Source organism: Macaca fascicularis, chromosome 8 (assembly GCF_037993035.2).
Source record: "Macaca fascicularis isolate 582-1 chromosome 8, T2T-MFA8v1.1".
NCBI classification, from domain to species: Eukaryota; Metazoa; Chordata; class Mammalia; order Primates; family Cercopithecidae; genus Macaca; species Macaca fascicularis.
The window spans coordinates 63,963,314-63,983,971 of NC_088382.1; the positions used below are offsets into that span (position 1 = coordinate 63,963,314).

The following is a 20,658-nucleotide window of genomic DNA, read 5'->3' on the forward strand; positions in this document are numbered from 1 at the left end:
GGTGCCTGCAGTCCCAGCTACTCAGGAGGTTGAGGCAGGACAATCACGTGACTGGGGAGGCAGAGGCTGCAGTGAGCTGAGATCAAGTCACTACATGCCAGCCTGGGCGACAGAGCGACACTCCATCTTAAAAAAAAAAAAAAAAAAACCTGAAATTTCTAAGCAATTCACAACAACTGTTTCCAGTTTCCAGTTTAGAGTATGTTAAAAACAAGGTAGTATATCTAATTCCTTGAACGGTAATTGGCAAATAATAGTGATACTACTTTTACACTGTAAACTAGTTGTTTGCTTGTTTGTTGTGAAGGCGGGTAGAAAGTCTCACTCTGTCACCCAGGCTGGACCTCAGCTCACTGCAACCTCCATCTCCCGGGTTCAAGCAATTCTCCTACCTCAGCCTCCCAAGTAGCTGTGATTACAGGCGCCTGCCACCACACCCGGCTAATTTTTGTATTTTTAGTAGAGACAGGGTTTCACCATGTTGGCCAGGCTGGTCTCAAACTCCTGACCTCAGGTGATCCACCCATCTCGGCCTCTCAAAAGTGCTGGGATTATAGGCGTGAGCCACCGCGCCCGGCCTAGTCATGTTTTATTTCCTAAATGTTTAGTGCCAGCAGTATGCAAGTCAACAGGGTTTCAAAAAGTAACTCAAGTACTCAACATGAGAAAGCATATGTTTGAAAAGGAGCTTGAACTTATTCAAGCTCTACTTGCCCAAATCTGAATTCTACTAAGGATCCTAAAAGTCTCTTTGGTTACACAGTTCCCGTAGGGTCTCTGAGAAGAGACCATTCAACATGGCCATGAGGGTTCATCTCCTCCCCCTGCTCAGCAGGAGCTACCTCTCAGCAGGCTCTTTTCCCCAGAAGAGGTCACTGCCAAAGCTGAACCCTGGAACAGCTCCCTTCCTAATACGGCCATTTCCTCAACTAGGACAATCCCATGTTACACAGCCGCCTAGATGCTCCCTGCCCCTACCCACACACAGTATCCCTTTCCTGAAGCCTTTTCCCGGTGCTCAGCATGAACAGGCTTCCTCTGGGATAATGAGCTCAGGTGACTGTGTGTGCTCTGAGGTCCCCCTAACTGAGAAGTCTTAACATTTACGTGTGTATGCTTTCCATGCCCTTTTGCACAACTTAAGTTCAGACACTACATTCTCAATTTACAAGGCAGAAAATTTTAAAAGCCATCAATACTGTACTTTGCTTTTGAATAACAGGAAAAACAAGACAAATAAAATGATATAGATGTCCCTCTCCTTTCCAAGAAAACAATACAATTAAGACAAAAAGTGAAGAATAAGACTTTGAATTCTATACCAGCAGGAAAAATTAAGCTAGCAGATTTCTTAAAACAATTATGACCCCCCCTTGAAGTTGTGTGACACCGAGTGACTTGTCTGGCTGGTAGCAGAAGTAACAGATGACACTCCTTGGCAGTAGTTTTGAAAGCCAGTATGCAATTTATCCCTTTTACCTTCTGCCACATCACCAGCTCACAATGGCCACTCCACCAGCCTCGTCCTAGAGGACAATGACCCAAAGCCCAGAGTCCTCAGCTAGCCTGTGCTGAACATATAGGACAAATAAATTCCTATTTGTCCAGTTTAATCTGTGAAAGAAACCTTTGTGGTATTAAGCCACTGAAATTTCAAGGTTGTTACCACAATATAACACAGCCTATCCTGCCAAGTACATGAAGTCAATCTTGGACACTAGTGTTTTGCTAGGAAAGAGAAATTCTTTAGGTTTTTGAATTGCCAATGAGTTACACCCATGTTCTCATGTATTTTGTAATCTCTTCTAATTATGTTATCGGTTTGCCTTTCTCATTCTCAATCACATTTTCACTCTCCTGCTATCTGAATCAATTTTACCAGGATTTATATACTTCAGTTTCCAAAGAGCCAGGTCCTTTCAAACTTCGCTGTTCTAGTTCATTCAGCTTCATCATGAAGGAAAAAGTCTAGCGTGGTGGTCAAGATCATGGGCTTGGAGACAAATTCCCTACACTGGAATCCCAGCCTTGTCAGTGTCAGGCTGTGTGATCTAGAACAATGACCGATCCTCTTCTGCTTCTGTCTTCTCTCTGTAAAATAGGTTGAGAGCACCTAATTCACTGAAAGGACTACCGCAGGTAAAACCGTGCCTGGCACTTGTATATGTTCAATCAGTATTACTTATTAAAAAAAATTATGAATATACACACAAAGGATATCTTCTTCAATTTGAGATCCTAATTCTTCTTCATCAGCTCCAATTGCAATGTAGTCATCTAAAAACAGGCATAAAGAATTGACAAGTTATTGTTACAGATTCAAAGAAAATTCTAATACCAGGTAATTAAACTACATACCTATTTCTTAAACCCCATTTGCCTGACATAAAGAAGCCGTTCAGTTTAGTTGGTTAGAATCTAGTCACTTCACTGCCAACTAGACTCCTTTTCTGGGCTTCACCTGATACCCACAGTGCTCCTGCACTGACGACTCCTGATCCCTCAGGCACAGGAAGTAACTGATCTAGCAGGCAATTCATCTTTCATAACTCCATAAATTCTGGCTGCTCCAGCAGAGAGTAAAGAAAGTTACAGAAAGAACTGTCTTCTCTCCTGTGACTCAGGCTTCAATGCAAAGAAACCATTCATTTAACCTGCCAATCACATATACAGACACACTCAGAAGACTCCTATACGAATATTCAAAAGAAGGAAATAAACTAGGGAGAGAAAAAATATATATATATACATATATATAAATAAAAATAAAGAGACAGTAAGGAAATCAAAGTAGAAAGGGCAGAGTAAGGAGAAATACAGGTCAAAGTAGCCATGATGCGGAATGAGAGAAAAGAAAAAGGATGAATTCGTATAAAATGATAAATATTCCTGTATATAAAACTTTAAAGCCAAAATGTTACATGTTAATACTGGATACTCTCAAATTAAATTAAGCTCCCATACATAAATCAAGACTCATCCCTCTCTTAAACAGAAAATAGAAAACGCTCATACTGTATGTCATACTATTTAACAATTCAGTATTGTTAACTCTCAACCTAAGATCAGCATACACAGTTTGCAGATTAAATTGTGGGGAAACAAAAGATTTGTGAGAAAAAAGTATACATTACTATGAATTCAGTGAAAACATCCATGTATTAGAGGGAATCTATTTCTTACAATTACATAGTAATAAGCAAATGCCCCAGTATTTCTCCCCCTCTCCCCCTTAATCCCCGAGCTAAGCAGCAGTGGGTGGGCTATCCACAGGGTGACACTCATCAAACAGTAATATGGAGTTGGAGATGGCAGTAGGTGGTGGTGGTGACCAAAGGGCTAAGAAATAACATGCGCTGGACTTACCCCCTGTTCGAAGAGCTGCCGCAAGCATCTCCCTACACTTCAACCGCACAGAATCAGAAGTGCTTGGTGCCCGAGGAAAGGATGAAACGTATGTATCTCGAGCATTTGTCTCATCCTTTCTGTTGCTTACATTGCCGCTGGAAGTACTGAAATACGCACACAAAAACACCACAAAAAGAAATCAAGAACAATCTTCTCAAAGTAACAATATTACTATCATGCTGTAAAAACAAAATTTGGGGCCTAAATAAATGACACAGTATCTCAGTGACCTTTATATGAGGGGAAAAAAATTGCCTGCATACAGATTAAAAAGAAGTTAAAAAGTTTACAATTTAGTAAAGAGACAAGTATCGTGCCTTTTTTTAAAAACTAAACATTTTATCTTTGATTCTCATTTTAAATATCAAGCAATATTTTTAATAGAGAAAATACCCATTATAGTTCAGTAAAACAAATGAAAAGCAATGATCTTGGTATAAGGAGAAGGATGAAGGGATGGGACCAGAGAATAACAGCTTTCTCTTTTTTTTTTTTTTGAGACGGAGTCTCGCTCTGTTGCCAGGCTGGAGTGCAGTGGTGCGATCTCAGCTCACTGCAAGCTCCACCTCCCAGGTTCACGCCATTCTCCTGCCCTGCCTCAGCCTCCCGAGTAGCTGGGACTACAGGCGCCCTCCACCACGCCTGGCTAATTTTTTGTATTTTTAGTAGAGAGGGGGTTTCACCATGTTGGTCAGGCTGGTCTCGATCTCCTGACCTCGTGATCCACCCACTTCAGACTCCCAAAGTGCTGGGATTACAGGCGTGAGTCACTGCGCCCAGCCTTTTTTTTTTTTTTTTTGAGACGAAGTCTTGCTCTGTTACCCAAGCTGGAGTGCAGTGGTGCCATCTCGACTCACTGCAAGCTCCGCCTCCCAGGATCACGCCAGAGAATGACAGCTTTCAACCAAAACTAGAGACAGAGACAGAGACAGAGACAGAGATGAGAGAGAGAGAGAGAGAGAGAGAGAGAGAGAGAGAGAGAGAGAGAATGCTAGAAAAACCCTGTTTCACAGGGCACGGTGGCTCACACCTGTAATCCCAGCACTTTGGGAGGCCAAGACAGGCAGATCACTTGAGGCCAGCAAATCCAGCCTGGGCAAAATGGTGAAACTCCATCTCTACTAAAAATATAAAAATTATCTGGGCATGGTGGTGCCCGCCTGTAATCCCAGCTACTTGGGAGGCTGAGGCAGGAGAATCGCTTGAACCCAGGAGGCAGAGGTTTCAGTGAGCCAAGACTGCACCACTGCACTCCAGCCTGGGTGACACAGCAAGACTCCAACTAAAAAAAAAAAAAGAGAGAGAAAAAGAAAAAGAAAAACCTTGTTCCACTTAGATAGTGAGGTCCCCAGTGAGACAAATACCATGTGTACTGATGAGTCGTGAGGCTACAAAATGGTGTGTTTCTCCCCAGAAACATCACCTCAGTATGAACATTTGGGAAGTTTTATAATTTTCCAGTCAACCTAATTCTTTCAATTGCTTCTGAGTAGCTTCTTACACTGGATTATCACTAAAATGGGTTCTTTCCAAAATAATCTTCGTGATTACAATTAAGCTTTATCGCATTTAAGACAGCTGCAGTAACCCTTTTCAAAGACTGATTAAATCATCCACCATCCATAGATGTGACTTGCTACAATGCTGCAAGAACATACTCCCTTGCCTTCTCTCCAAAACATAACCACTGTTAAACTTCACAAACAGGTGCCTGTGGGTAAGATGGTCATTAATACCTTCTAAATTTAGTCAGTTCCTTTTCGAAGCCTTCAGTGATTTCCCCCTGTATTCCCAAAATACTGATTCACACAGGTTTGTATACAATGACTTTTCAACATTTTTCTCTCTATCAGACTGAATTTCTCAAGAACAAAAACTAGGATTTACTTTTCTTTGTGTTTTCATTATGTAGCATAATGCCTGTCAGTGATAAACAAATGAGCAAACCAATGTTTAAAAACCCATTTCTTTTTCTTTTAAGACTCCAGCCTGAGCAACTGAGCAAGACTTTTCATAGTGGTGAACAGGGCAAGAGTTGTGCAGTGGTGCCATCATAGCTCATGCAGCTTTGAACTCCCGGGTTTAAGCAATCCTCCTGCCTCAGCCTCCTGAGTAACTAGGACTACAGGTACATGCCACCATGCCCAGTTAATTTTAAAAATATTTTTTGGCCAGACAAGCTGGCTCATGCCTGTAATCCCAGGAGTTCAACAACAGCCTGGACAAAATAGTGAGACTTGGGGTTGCCAAACATTGTGGTATGCACCTGTGGTCCTAGCAACTTGGGAGGCTGAAGTGGGGGGCGGGCTTGAGACTGAAAAGTTGAGGCTGCAGAGAGCCTTGACTATGCCACTGTACTCTAGCCTGGGTAAAAGAGCAAGACTCTGTCTCCAAAAAACAAAAAACAGTCCAACAAACAAATAAACCTTTTGTTTTTGGTAGAGAAAGAGTCTATGTTCTCCAGGCTGGTCTCGAACTCCTGATCTCAAGTGATAATTCCGTCTTGGCCTCCTAAAGTGCATTAGCCACCGTGCCAGGCCCCAAAACCCATTTCTTTTCTTTTCTTTTTTGAGACAGAGTCTCATTCTGTCACCCAGACTGGAATGCAGTAAAACAATCATGGCTCACTGCAGCTATGACCCCCAAGCTCAGGCGGTTCTCCTGCCTCAGCCTCCCAAGTAGCTGGGACCACAGGCATGTGCCATCACACCTGTCTAATGTTTTTTATTACTTGTAGAGACAGGGTCTCCCTATGTTGCTCAGGCTGGTCTCAAACTCCTGGGCTCAAGTGATCCCCCACCTTGGCCTCCAAAAGTGCTGACATTACAGGTGTGAGCCACCACACCCAACCAAAAACCCACTTCTTAAACACTTTGATTAAATGCTTTTGCTTCTCTGTGTCTGCAGCCAAATGCTACGCAGGAACCAAGAACCAAGGGAAACTGCCCACACAGACTGAGAGAAACTTTTCCTCACTAGTTTCACTATTGCTGGTCCCAGTTCCTACATTCTGATACTTCTCAATCCTCTTGCATTTCTGTGTGTGTGTTGGGGGGGGGGGGGGCCAGGGGGGCATGTGTAGATAGATACCAATCAGTTACTTTACCAGACTTCATATACAGTAATTTTCTTTTGCAGACAGGTTCTATACCTACACATCAAGCACATAAAACTGAAAAAGACAACAAGAGGACGGGCACGGTGGCTCACGCCAGTAATTCCAGTAGTGTGAGAAGCCAAGGTGGGCGGCTCACTTGAGGTCAGGAGTTTGAGACCAGCCTGGCCAACGTGACGAAACCCCATCTTTATTAAAAGTACAAAAATTAGCTGGGTGTGGTGACGTGCACCTCTAATCCCAGCTACTCGGGAGGCTGAGACAGGAGAACCGCTTGAACCTGGGGGGTAGAGGTTGCAGTGAGCCAAGATTGTGCCACTGCATTCCAGCCTGGGCAACAGAGAGAGACTCCATCTCAAAAAAAAAAAAAAAAACAAGGCAGGGCGTGGTGGCTCACACCTGTAATCCTAGCACTTTGGGAGGCCAAGGCGGGAGGATCACCTGAGGTCGGGAGTTCGAGAACATGGAGAAACCCCGTCCCTACTAAAAATACAAAATTAGCCGGGCGTGATGTACATGCCTGTAATCCCAGCTACTTGGGAGGCTGAGGCAGGAGAATCACTTGAACCCGGGAGGCAGAGGTTGCAGTGAGCCAAGATTGTGCCATTGGACTCCAGCCTGGGCAACAAGAGCAAAACTTCGTCTCAAAAAAAAACAAAATAGGCCGGGAGCAGTGGCTCAAGCCTATAATCCCAGCCTTTGGGAGGTCAGGCAGGCAGATCACGAGGTCAGGAGATCGAGACCATCCTGGCTAACACGGTGAAACCCCATCTCTACTAAAAAAACACACACACAAAAAAACTAGCCAGGCGTGGTGGCTGGCGCCTGTAATCCCAGCTACTCGAGAGGCTGAGGCAGGAGAATGATATGGGCCCAGGAGGCGGAGCTTGCAGTGAGCCGAGATTGCGCCACTGCACTCCAGCCTGGGCGACCGAGCAAGACTCCGTCTCAAAAAATAAAAATAAAATAATAATAATAATAATAAAATAAGGCCGGGCGCGGTGGCTCAAGCCTGTAATCCCAGCACTTTGGGAGGCCGAGACGGGCGGATCACGAGGTCAGGAGATCGAGACCATCCTGGCTAACACGGTGAAACCCCGTCTCTACTAAAAATACAAAAAACTAGCCGGGCGAGGTGGCGGGCGCCTGTAGTCCCAGCTACTCAGGAGGCTGAGGCAGGAGAATGGCGCAAACCCGGGAGGCGGAGCTTGCAGTGAGCTGAGATCCGGCCACTGCACTCCAGCCCGGGCTACAGAGCAAGACTCCGTCTCAAAAAAAAAAAAATAATAATAATAATAATAATAAAATAAAATAAAAACAAAGACGAGAGACTGAGGAACTATCCCAGATTTAAGAAAACTAAACGGATATAATTTAGAAAAAATTGCATAAACTTTATTAACAACCACTGCTTAAGCCCACCTTTGACTTACCTCTTTTAATATAGTTAATATGTTTAATATATATATTTAATATAGTTAATACAAATACCAAAAACAGTGTACAAGACATTAACATAAACATGAGCAGTGCATGATCAATTTTGGGAAAATATTGAGAAACAAAGTTAAAATCGGCAGTAGCCTTAATGTCCTAAATACCTCAACACGGCTGGGCGCGGTTGCTTACGCCTATAATCCCAGCACTTTGGGAGGCCGAGGCAGGTGGATCACCTGTGGTTGAGAGTTCGAGACTAATTTCGCCAACATGGTGAAATGCCGTCTCTACTAAAAATATAAAAATTAGCCAGGTGTGGTGGCATACACCTATAAAAATTAGCCAGGTGTGGTGGCATACACCTATAATCCCAGCTACTCAGGAGGCTGAGGCAGGAGAATCATTTGAATTTGGGAGGTGGAGATCTCAGTGAGTCGAGATCACACCATTCCAGCCTGGGTGACAGAGGAAGACTCTGTCTCAAAAATAAAAAAAAAAAAAGGCCAGGCACGGTGGCTCACGCCTGTAATCCCAGCAATTTGGGACACTGTGGAGAGTGGATCACCTGAGATCAGGAGTTCAAGACCAGCCTAGCCAACATGGCAAAACCCCATCTCTACTAAAAACACAAAAATTAGCCAGGTGTGGTGGGCGCCCGTAATCCCAGCTACTTGGGAAGCTGAGGCAGGAGAATTGCTTTGAACCCGGGAGGTGGAGGTTGCAGTGAGCCGAGATCATACCGCTACACTCCAGCGTGGGTGGCAGAGCGAGACTCTGTCTCAAAAAGGTATGTGGCCCCTCCCCACCAGAATTCCTGATTGAGTAGTTACCGGATGAGGCCTGAGAATCTGTATTTTAACAATCTGTATTTCTCTCCTCTTCCAGGGACCGTACTTTCGAGAACCATTGCTTTAAATCAGTGTTGACAGTTAACCTACCAGGTTCCCAAGAACAGAGGAACGATTTGTATTTAACCAACTATGCGTATGGCAACATGTCCAATACTGCATAGTTTATGATATGTAATAGGAAAGAACACATGCAAAGGCCTCATAGGAGGTGAGGGACAATCTGAACTCTTCGTTAACGAACTTCACATTTTAAGTTCTTATAAAAAATTGCTATTTTTTTTTTTTTAAATACAAGGTCTCACTCCATTGCTCAGGCTGGAGTGCAGTGGCATGATCTTGGCTCACTGCAACCTCTGCCTCCTGGGTTCCAGCAATTCTCCCACCTCAGCCTCCCAAGTAGCTGGGACTACAGACACATGCTGCCATACCTGGCTAATTTTTTTTTTTTTTGGTAGAGAAAGGGTTTCACCATGTTGGCCAGGTTGGTCTCAAACTCCTAACCTCAAGTGATCCTCCCACTTCAGCTTCCCAAAGTGCTAGGATTACAGGCGTGAGCCACCGTGCCTGGCCACAAATTGCGAAATTCGAAAGGAAGAAAAAAAGCATGCAAAGGAGAATGAGATCAAAATGAGGGCCAAAATAAATCTAAAAAAGAAATGTGGTAAATAGAGGAAGTAATCATTTGAATCTCTAATTACTACCTCTATTATCAATTTTATCAGTGCCTACCCCAGCAATCCCATTCAATTAAACTTGTTAAGTACAATATAAATAACTACTTATTTATTCAATGTCTTCTACCTCTCAAATGTTCAAGAAATCTGAAAAAAAATTAGAATACTTGGCTACATACATTTACTAATTCCATTTGATTAGAAAACAAAAAAAGGAGTGTAGATAGGGGAACATTAGACGGGGGGAATTGATGCAGGAAGTAAAACTATGACTTTCAATATAAATAAATGTCTATACTGTGAAGTACCTTTCTTCTCTTGCTTCAGGGCTGTTCTGTGATGTAATTGCAGGTTCTTTTTTCTTTTCGTCAAGGTCTTTCTCAGTTGATGGCCCATCTGAAAATTATGAAATCTCTTAAGTTGCTAGCATTTGTAAAAACTAAAATACTGCATGTTAACAGGCTATTTGCACAACAACATGAATTAAAACCCTAAGTTTCCTACAAGTAGATGAAGTTTGATTAAGCTATTAGCATATGTACTGTTTTTCACAATGCAAGTTCAGTCAACACTTCCAAATAAATTCCCTCATTTGGTGGGAACTACAAGTTCATATGCCATGGGAACCTAAAGGGAGGAAAGTATATGGAACAAAGAGGTGGGAAGAATATGGAAATATCTGCACTGCTACTTTAAAAATGAAAGCACAGGTCAGTGAAGTGGCTCACGCCTGTAATTCCAGCACTTTGGGAGGCTGTGGATCACTTGAGTTCATGAGTCTGAGACCAGCCTGGGCAACATGATGAAACTCTGTCTCTACAAAAAATACAAAAATTAGCTGGGCTTGGTGGTACACACCTGTAGTCCCAGCTACTCAGGAGGCTGAGGTGCGAGGATGGCTTTTGCCTAGCAGGTGGGGGCTGCAATGAGCCAAGATCACGCCACTGCATGCCAACCTGGGCGATAGAGCCAGAACTTGTCTCAAAATAAAGCCAAATAAAATAAAAATAAAAGCATAAAGCATACATAGCAATATTGTTTTAATAAATTTCCATAAAGTTGGAAAATTTAAGGTGGTATCCAAAATATAAATATTTCTGGTATGGGTAAACAAAAAACACTTTCAAAGAAAATACCTCAGGATGAGTAAGACCTACCCAGTACCTTCTCTATCTTAAATGATCTATAAAGTAATACAGAATGCACAAGTTTTAAGACCTAAAGAGGTGGCTGGGCATGGTGGCTCATGCCTGTAATCCTAGCACGTTGGGAGGCCACAGCAGGCAGATCACGAGGTCAGGAGATTGAGATCATCCTGGTTAACATGGTGAAACCCCGCCTCTACTAAAAAAATACAAAAACTTAGCCAGGCGTGGTGGCACACACCAGTAGTCCCAGCTACTCAGGAGGCTGAGGCAGGAGAACCGCTTGAACCTGGGAGGCGGAGGTTGCAGTGAGCCGAGATCGTGCCACTGTACTCCAGCCTGGGCGACAGAGAGAAACTCTGTCTCAAAAAAAAAAAAAAAAAAAAAAAAAGGTAAGCAATGAGATATTATGAAATAATGTACATAAAATAGGTTGAGTCAGTGCAATATTTTAACAGCCAAAAGAAACATTCACTTTCAAATCAATCAACACAGCCTTAAATTTTAAAACTGGTACCTGCCTGGGGTCGGATGTGGTGGCTCACACCTGTAAACCCAACACTTTGGGAGGCTGAGGCAGGTGGATTACTTGAGATCAGGAGTTCGAGACCAGTCTAGCCAATATGGTGAAACCCTGTCTCTACTAAAAATACAAAAATTAACTGGGCATGGTGGTGCAGACCTGCAATCCCAGCTGAGGCTGAGGCTGGAGAATCATTTGAACCTGGGAGGAGGAAGTTGCAGCGAGCCGATATTGTGCCACTGCACACCAGCCTGGATGACAGAGTGATACCGTCTCAAAAAAAACAAAACAAAAACAAAACACACAGCCTTGAAGCTAAGTTCAGAAAACGTTTGGGTCTACCGTATAAAGTACACCAGTTAACTATGTTTTACTCACTACATAAGCAATAAAGGCTACATAAATAATTTTTTTCAATTCTTCACATCTCTCTGTATAGAATATAGAAGAAACTATATCCAACTGGATAGCAGGATCACCTAGGGAGCCTTTAAACATATCCTCATGCCAAGCTCCAAACCAGATCCATTCAATCCAAATCTCTGGCAGTGAGGCGCAAACATCATTATTTTTTAAAGTTCCTTAGACAGCTCTAATATATAGTTATCTGGATGAGAATCACTGATAAGAGAAAGGTTCAAATCACAACTGGAGAACTCATCTTGTAAAGCTGAAGTCTGTCAAACCTAAAATACAATTCAAGCCCTCTGATAAAACGTGCACATACACTTTAGTTTTCACATAATTTTGCTGCTCCTTGTTATTCTCAATAGTTACCTTGAAGACTCAAATCCCAAAGAGGCTATAGTATTGTAACCCTGAAAACAGAAGTAATAATGACACATGGCAAGGACTAACAAATGGTCCAAAAGTAATAGGGTAGAAAGCATTTAAAAGGGAAAACTGATGTAACAATGAAATATGATCCAGCAAGGATCCAATGCTGCCAAAGGGACACAGAACTACCTCACACACTGCTCTGGCACAGTGAATTAGTACAATCCTTTTGGAAAGCACAGCAGTAAGAGGCATGAACAGCCTCAGAAGCATCCCTACTATCTGATATGGTGTTGTGGGCAACACAGCTCAGCTAGCAGGGAAGGAAGTGCTCCAGCTCTGGACTCCAGCTGTCTGCAATCAAGTCCCAGCTTGGCTATTCACCACCGATTCAACTGTGTGCTAGGTATTTAACTGCTCAATGCCTCAGATTCCTCATCATAAAATGGAGATTATATTGGCACCTACCAAATTGGATTGTTTTGAAGATTAAATGCATTAATACAGGTCAATGCTTGACATATCTTAAGTATTCAAAAATGTGCTACCTAGTAGCAGTAGTAGTAAATGTAGAAATGTAGCTAACAATGTAAAGAAAAAGCTTTAGGCAGAAAGATGTCCATCAAGACATTAGTTACAACCGCCACAAAGTTAAAAACAATAACAAATCTAACAACAGGCAAGTGATCAACTAAAATAGTATAGTCAACTGAATAAATTATTCTGAAACCAATAAAAATAGTAGTTATGATAGAAAAACAAAGTATTTTCATTAAAAAAGGTAATATAAATTAAGTACCCACAGAGCATATGTAAAATTACAGTAGCGGTAAAATTTATGCAAATTAAATTTGAACAGTAATGTATTACAATCCATTGTACAGAAAAAGAACCTGCAAGTCTACACTAACAGATAAATAGCTAAGGGATATAAAGAAGGTTGTTGGTTTTTTTTTTTTTTTTTTTTGAGATGGAGTCTCACTCTGTTGCCCGGGCTGGAGTGCAGCGGTGTGATCTTGGCTCAGTGTAAGCTCTGCCTCCTGGGTTCATACCATTCTCCTGCCTCAGCCTCGAGAGTAGCTGGGACTACAGGCGCTCACCACCACACTCAGCTAATTTTTCTGTATTTTTTTAGTAGAGACAGGGTTTCACCGTGTTAGCCAGGGTGGTCTTGATCTCCTGACCTCGTGATCCGCCCGCCTTAGCCTCCCAAAGTGCTAAGATTACAGGCATGAGCCACCGTGCCTGGCCAGAAGGTTCTTCTTCTAAAGAATGATGATTTTATAAGTACTGAAGCAGAGGAGTCAGAAAAATCACAATTTTGCAACTACCACTACAAAGACTGGTTTGAGCAAAAAAATCAACAGATCCTAAATTGGGAGGGGAAGAGAAAGATCTGTTAAGGTGTAAGACAGTTTCAGGATCTTAAAAGTGTCTCCCACAGAATGGCTATTAGCTACAAGAGGAAAAACAATACACTATACAGTGTAGCTTTGACTGGATTCTCAAAATTACCATCAATGACTCTGGATATGATACCTTGAGAAGGACATAACATGCTTACATAGTATTCCAACTGTGAATGTACAACCTGATCTAATCATGAGAAAAAAGCAGGTACACCTCAAATATGGAATATGCTATTAAAAACAAAGGATGGGCCAAGCGCGATGGCTCACGCCTATAAATCTAACACTTTGGGAGGCCGAGGCAGGTTGGATCGCTTGAACCCAAGAGTCCAAGACCAGTCTGGGCAACATAGTGAGACTCTGTCTCAAATAAATAAATAAGTAACAAAGGAGGGCAGTGGCAGATGCCTACAGTTCCAGCTACTCAGGAATCTGAAGTGGAGGACTGCTTGAACCCAGGAGCTGGAGGTTAGCCTAGGCAACATAGCAAGACCCTTATCTCGACACAAAACAAAAAAGGTGGTGGGGAAGGGGGGGAATAGGGGAATAAACCTGCTTCAAGGATCCAACTTAAAAACATGGGAAATTCTACCTTGAATATATTTCCTACTTTACTTTTAAACCAAAATCCAATTCTACTTTGCATTCATTACAACCGGTCATTTTCTGCATATTGTATAACATATCCAAGTTCCATTTTTTAAGCTCATTATGAATTTGATAAAAATCTCACTTTGCATAATTTGATAAAACACTCACTTTGCATAATTTGATAAAACACTCACTTTGCATGAAAGTATTTTAAAATACACATTAGTGATAGTTACATGAATGTATACATAGGATAAAATTGCTCAGAAGGACACATGCCCCCACACATACACTAGTGCCAGTAAAAACTGATGAAATCTGAATGAGGTCTGTAAATTGTATCAATGTCAATTTCCTGGTTGAGAGTCTGTATATGAGAGTTATGCAATATTACCACAGGAGGAAGCTGGATAAAGGGTACATGAGACCTTTCCGTACTTTTTGTTTTTGGTAATTTTCTGTGAGTCACTTATTATGTCAAAATAAAAAGTTAAACTCCACATGTTCAGGAGGCATACATACTTTCTTCTATAGGAAATGCCCTTGCTTCTTTTATCCCTACTTGAGGCAGGGGACCAGGAATGAGGGGGAAGGGGCAGGATATATACACACACACACATAAAATTTTAAAGCATGGCCCACAAGTAATTTTTTTTATTGGGTTTGTGCAATTAACGTGAAAGACAAAATTGCATTTAATTTTCTTTCCTTTCAAATTTTACTTTTAGGAAATATATCAACAAAAAATTGACAACTCCAAAATAAGATTTAAGGGGAGGGAATTCATATTTGTTGGGCTAGGACCCTATGTACATTTCTTACAGAGGTGATAATTGATAGTGAAATATCACAGACCAAAAACAAACAAAAAGTAAAATCATGAACCCAAGTAAACAGGTTGGTCTTCAAATGAGAAAGGAACATTTCTGCCTTGGGAGAAAAACAAAGGAGAAGGGGTATTTGTATTCTTCAAAATGTCAATTTCATAAAAGATAAAGAAAAGCTTAAGAATGATTTCAAATTAGAAAACTAGCTATGTGAGGCCAGACTCGGTGGCTCACGCCTATAATCCCAGCGCTTTGGGAGGCTGAGGCAGGCAGATCACGAGGTCAAGTGATTGAGACCATCCTGGCTAACATGGTGAAATCCCATCTCTACTAAAAATACAAAAAATTAGCCGGGCGTGGTGGTGGGCACCTGTAGTCCCAGCTACTTGGGAGGCTGAGGCAGAAGTATGGCATGAACCCGGGAGGCGGAGCTTGCAGTAAGCCAACATCACGCCACTGCACTCCAGCCTGGGCAACAGAGTGAGACTCCAACTCAAAAAAAAAAAAAAAAAAAAAAGAAAACTAGCTATGTGATCCTGAACTGGATCTTTTCCTGGAGGTGAAAAGAAAAAAAAAACAACTATAAAAAACATTATTGGGACAACTGACAAACCTGAACATAAACCACAAAATACTATACCAATGTTAAATTTCCTAAATTTCTTTCTTTTTTTTTTTTTTTTTTTTGAGACGGAGTCTCGCTCTGTCACCCAGGCTGGAGTGCAGTGGCCGGATCTCAGCTCACTGCAAGCTCCGCCTCCCGGGTTTAGGCCATTCTCCTGCCTCAGCCTCCCGAGTAGCTGGGACTACAGGCGCCCACCACCTCGCCCGGCTAGTTTTTTGTATTTTTTTTTTTTTTTTTAGTAGAGACGGGGTTTCACCGTGTTAGCCAGGATGGTCTCGATCTCCTGACCTCGTGATCCGCCCGTCTCGGCCTCCCAAAGTGCTGGGATTACAGGTTTGAGCCACCGCGTCCGGCCCTAAATTTCTTATACTATGATTCCATAAAAAAATAAGCTTGTAGTAAGGAAATATACACAAGTATTTAAAGGGTAAAAGAGCATGATATATTCAACCTACTTTCAAATGGTTCAGAAAAAAATAATTTGTGTATGTGCAAATAGAGAAAGCAAAAGAGAGAATATGATAAAACAAATATGGCAAATATTAAAAATTGATGATATGGATGAAGGATACAGCATTCTTTCTATCATCCTTGCAAGTTTTCCGTAAGTCAAAAAATTTCAAAAACCATTTCAGAAGGTATCCACAACCTTTCCCATAAGAGAAAATTCTTCTTATTGAAAGAGTTTATCCAGCTGTGTCAAAAGTTAAGAAAGCCAAATTTGACTAGCCTAAAAGGCAAAAAAAAAAAAAAAGCCCTAAAGGTCAAATTAACTCCCCTCGCCTTTATTACGAGGCACTGATTTCAGTATATCTAGATTCATTAAGAAAAAAATGTAACCATTAACTAACCGTAAAATGTTAATGGTTAATGGTTATTAACCGTTTGAATAAATCTCAACATCATAAATATACGTAAGGGAAGATCAATGATACCTAATAATTTTTTCCAGGATTTGATGAGAGACTTTGCCAAAGATGTAACTTCTTCGTCTGTACTCTGCTTGCGAATAGCATTAACTGACATGCCGATTCTTGTGGACTGCAAGGCAATAACAAAAAAATTATGTATACCAATTTTATTTTAAACAAACTAGTATTTCACCCACATTCTTTTCTTTCCCAGATTCCTGTTTCCATTCTAGAATTTTAAAACTTCAATTATTTGGATCCTTATAATAGCAAACTATATTAAGATACATACATCTTCAGATCAAATAAGTCCTAGACTCATTAATGTTCTTATCACCAAGATCTAAAAGCATAAAATTTGCTACTGTAATAAGTCTGGTTAACTAGAAAAATGAAATCAATCTTTCCACAAGGGAGAAGTGAAGATAAATGAGGATAAAATATAAAATGTTGTATGTAAGTCAGGCTGAAGCAATCATGACTAATACAGGCATTTCTTTGTTTCTATACATTCCTCTACATGGATTACTTCACAGAGCACCAGCTGCAAATGATTATGAGGATATCCAAACTAAAACTACCACCTATGGAGGTTTATTCTATTTAATTTATTTTTGGGGGGGGAATGGAGTCTTGCTCTGTTGCCCAGGCTGGAGTATAGTGGCGCGATGTTGGCTCACTGCAAGCTCTGCCTCCCAGGTTCACGCCATTCTCCTGCCTCAGCCTCCCAAGTAGCTGGGACTACAGGCACCAGCCACCATGCCCAGCTAATTTTTTGTATTTTTAGTAGAGACAGGGTTTCACCGTGTTAGCCAGGATGGTCTCGATCTCCTGACCTCGTGATCCACCTGCCTTGGCCTCCCAAAGTGCTGGGATTAGAGGTGTGAGCCACCACGCCCAGCTATGGAGGTTTAAAAGGCTTTATTTTGCCAGGAACCAGCATATAATCAGAGACATTAAAATACACTTCACAAAATATAGGTAAAATTTAACCTGTGATAATTACATGCCTAAAATTACACTTAGAGCATCCACATTCATCAATCTTTTTTCTAACAACCCTTCAAAGTTGAGATTATCCCTATTGTTAAAGATGAAGAGACTGGAAGCAACAATAAATAACGTACCCAGCATCACACCATTACGAACCAGCAAAGGTGGGATTTTTTTTTTTTTTTTTTTTTTTTTGAGACGGAATCTCACCCTGTCACCCAGGCTGGAGTGCAATAGGGCACGATCTCGGTTCACTGCAACCTCCACCTCCCGGTTCAAGTAATTCTCCTGCCTCAGCCTCCCAAGTAGCTGGGATTACAGGCGCAGGCCACTTCGCCCGGCTACTTTATGTATTTTTAGTAGAGACGGGTTGCACCCATTGGCCAGGCTGGTGTCGAACTCTAGACCTCTAAGTGATCCACCCACCTTGGCCTCCCAAAGTGCTGGGATTACAAGCGTGACCCATCAGCCCAGCCAAAAGCTGGGATTTTAATCCAGGTTTGTCCACTGCCAAAGTCCATGGTCTTTCTAGCACATCAGTGGTTTCAAATTGTGCTCAAAGAACACAAAAGCTATGACAGCCCAAATATGGATGATAAATAAAAAATGGAAAATTATTTAGTAAGTTCGGGTTGTCAGCAGACAATCTTTCAAACATATGGTCTGTGGAAGAAAAAAATAACAGAAGAAATTCTTAGTGGTGAAAAAAAGAAGAGAACCCCTATTGTAAGCTTTATGGCAGAAAAAAATACCAGTACTTGAGGTTTCCTTCTAAATTATTCAATCCTCTCAACAAAGAGACAGATTCAGGATCTAAGTTTTATTCAAGAATTTAGAATATGTGGTTGGCTAGAGTGTCCTATATCTCTTAGAAAGCTGAGCAAAGCAGACAAGATTGAACAGCAGAAAGATAAAGGGACTCCACAATTTTAAAGCCCCAAATAATTTGGGGTTAACAAGGCTAGTTTACTAGGAAAAAACTCTACTTTTTGAATGTGTGGAGGAAATAACTTACTAGTGTGTTCTGAAGCCTAGAACTGACACAAATGTGCAAAAAACTAAAATGGCACTTTACTAGGGGCTTGCAGGAGAGCAAAGGTGTAAGGAGATGATGAATAAACTATGTACTGCTGGGTGATTGCTTTTTAATTATCAGAGGATGTTTTGATTACTAAAAAGTCAATGATTATCCCGCTTAGCCCCAAACAAAACCTATACTAAGAATATAGTTACCTGTAATAAACATGCCTATCTATGGAAGGGACTGTCAAGCCAAAATAATAAGAAATGGGGGGCATGGTGGCTTACGCCTGTAATCCCAGCACTTTGGGAGGCTGAGGTGGGCAGCTCACGAGGTCAGGAGTTCGAGACCAGCCTGGCCAATATGGTAAAACTCTACTAAAAAAAAACAAAAACAAAAAACAAATTAGCCGGGCGTGGTGGCAAGTGCCTGTAGTCCCAGTTACTCGGGAGGCTGAGACAGAAGAATCGCTTGAATCCAGGAGGCGGAAGTTGCAGTAAGCCGAGATCACACCACTGCACTCCAGCTTCCAGCCTGGGCTACAGAGCAAGACTCTGTCTCCAAAAACAAAAAAAAAGGGTGGGTACGGTGGCTCACGCCTGTAATCCCAGCACTCTGGGAGGCCAAGGCAGGTGGATCACAAGGTCGGGAAATCGAGACCATCCTGGCTAACACGGTGAAACTCCATCTTTAAAAAAATACAAAAATTAGCTGGGTGTGGTGGCACGCACCTATAGTCCCAGATACTTGGGAGGCTGAGGCAGGAGAATCGCTTGAACCTGGGAGGTAGAGGTTGCAGTGAGCACAGATTGCACCACTGCACTCCAGCCTGGGTGACAGAGCGAGACTCTGTCTCAAAAAAAAAAGAAAGAAAAAAAAAGAAATGAGGTTGCTGAGGTAGAATGAAAAACAACGATTTGAAATAAGTTCTTTTTTCCTTTGGGGGTACTATGGAAAAAAATGGGAAAAAAAAGTAGAGGAAAAGATTATGAAGCTATTCACTTGGATAAGCAAGCCTAGAGTTGCCTCTAAGAATTCCCTAGGAATTCTTCCTAAAATTGGTATGCTAAGACTTACAAAATGTAATAGATAGGTTATACGAAAGTATTCTGTGCTCAAGTGTCCTTAGGAATTGTGGGATTATAACTGTTTTCTTGACTGCAGGACTAATGAAAGCTTTCAGGACAAACTGTACATTGTGAAACTCTAGCAGATAAAATATGTGCCTTTGCCCATGATTTCTATAGAACATCAGGTATACAGAAAGAAAGACATTACCTTGGAAAGGTGGAAAGTGCCTTAAGCAGCCTTAGGGGTCAGCTGCACACTGACGGTAAAGCAGAAAGGAATGAGTACTGAGATCAAGAGACACTGTTAACATCACAGGAAACAAGCAGATCTGGTGTGCTCCAGAAGAAAAGTCTCCTTTGTGATCACTCATGAGTTTTTGCCAAGATGATCTGAAGGTAGCCACTAAATCTTAAGGTAAAAAACATATAGCTACTGTACAGCTACTATAAAACACATATGTAAAACATACATTTAAAACACACATATATAAAAGACAACATAAAAGAAACACACAGCTACTATAAAACATTGTTGAAAGAAATTAAAGATGACCTAAACAAAATTTTAAAATCCCATGTTGATAGACTGGAAGACTTAAATATTAAGACTGCAATACTAATCAAGTTGAACTACTGACTCAATGCAATGCCTATCAGAATCCCATCTGCCTTTAGTGTAGAAATTGACGAGCTTACCCTAAAGTCCACACAGAAATACAAAGGACCCAAAACAGCCAAAACGAAGAACAAAGTTGGAGCACTCATAATTCCCTACAGTAACCAAGATAGCATGGTACTGGCAAAAGGATGGACATGCAGATCAATGGGATAAATTTAAGACTCCAGAAATAAACTCCTACATTTTTCATCAGCTGATTTTAGATAAGGATATCAAGACAATTCATTGGAGAAAAGAATATTCTTTTCAACAAATGGTGCTGGAACAACTAGATATCCACATGTAAAAGAATAAAGCTGAACCTCTTCCTTATACCACACACAAAAATTAACTCAATATGAATAGGAGTAAAGCTTCATTACCTTGAATTAGGGAATAGTTTCTTAAATATGACACCTAAAGCACAAGCAATCAAAGAAAAAATAGAATACATCAAAAGTTAAAACTTTTGTGCTTCAAAGAACATCATCAAGAAAGTAAAAAGATAATTCACAGAAAAAGAGACAATATTTGCAAACTCTATGTCTGATAAGGGACTTGTATCTGGAATATATAAAGAACTATTACAACTCAATAAAAAAAAAAGACAATCCAACTTAAAA

At 41.2% G+C, this 20,658-nt stretch overlaps 1 protein-coding gene across 3 annotated transcripts in view; it reads right to left on the reverse strand.

Moving 5' to 3' along the window:
* The window catches only part of TCEA1 (transcription elongation factor A1), a 58,761-nt gene that overhangs the window by 19,451 nt on the left and 18,652 nt on the right, over nucleotides 1-20,658 (reverse strand). For all 3 annotated transcript variants that reach the window (XM_005563319.5, XM_005563317.5, XM_065519223.2), the window contains 4 exons: nucleotides 16,318-16,423; nucleotides 9,794-9,881; nucleotides 3,367-3,512; nucleotides 2,221-2,277 (listed from right to left, as the gene is read on the reverse strand). In XM_005563319.5, coding sequence (XP_005563376.1) covers nucleotides 2,221-2,277; nucleotides 3,367-3,512; nucleotides 9,794-9,881; nucleotides 16,318-16,423 — 397 coding nt within the window. The remainder of the gene's footprint in view (nucleotides 1-2,220; nucleotides 2,278-3,366; nucleotides 3,513-9,793; nucleotides 9,882-16,317; nucleotides 16,424-20,658) is intronic.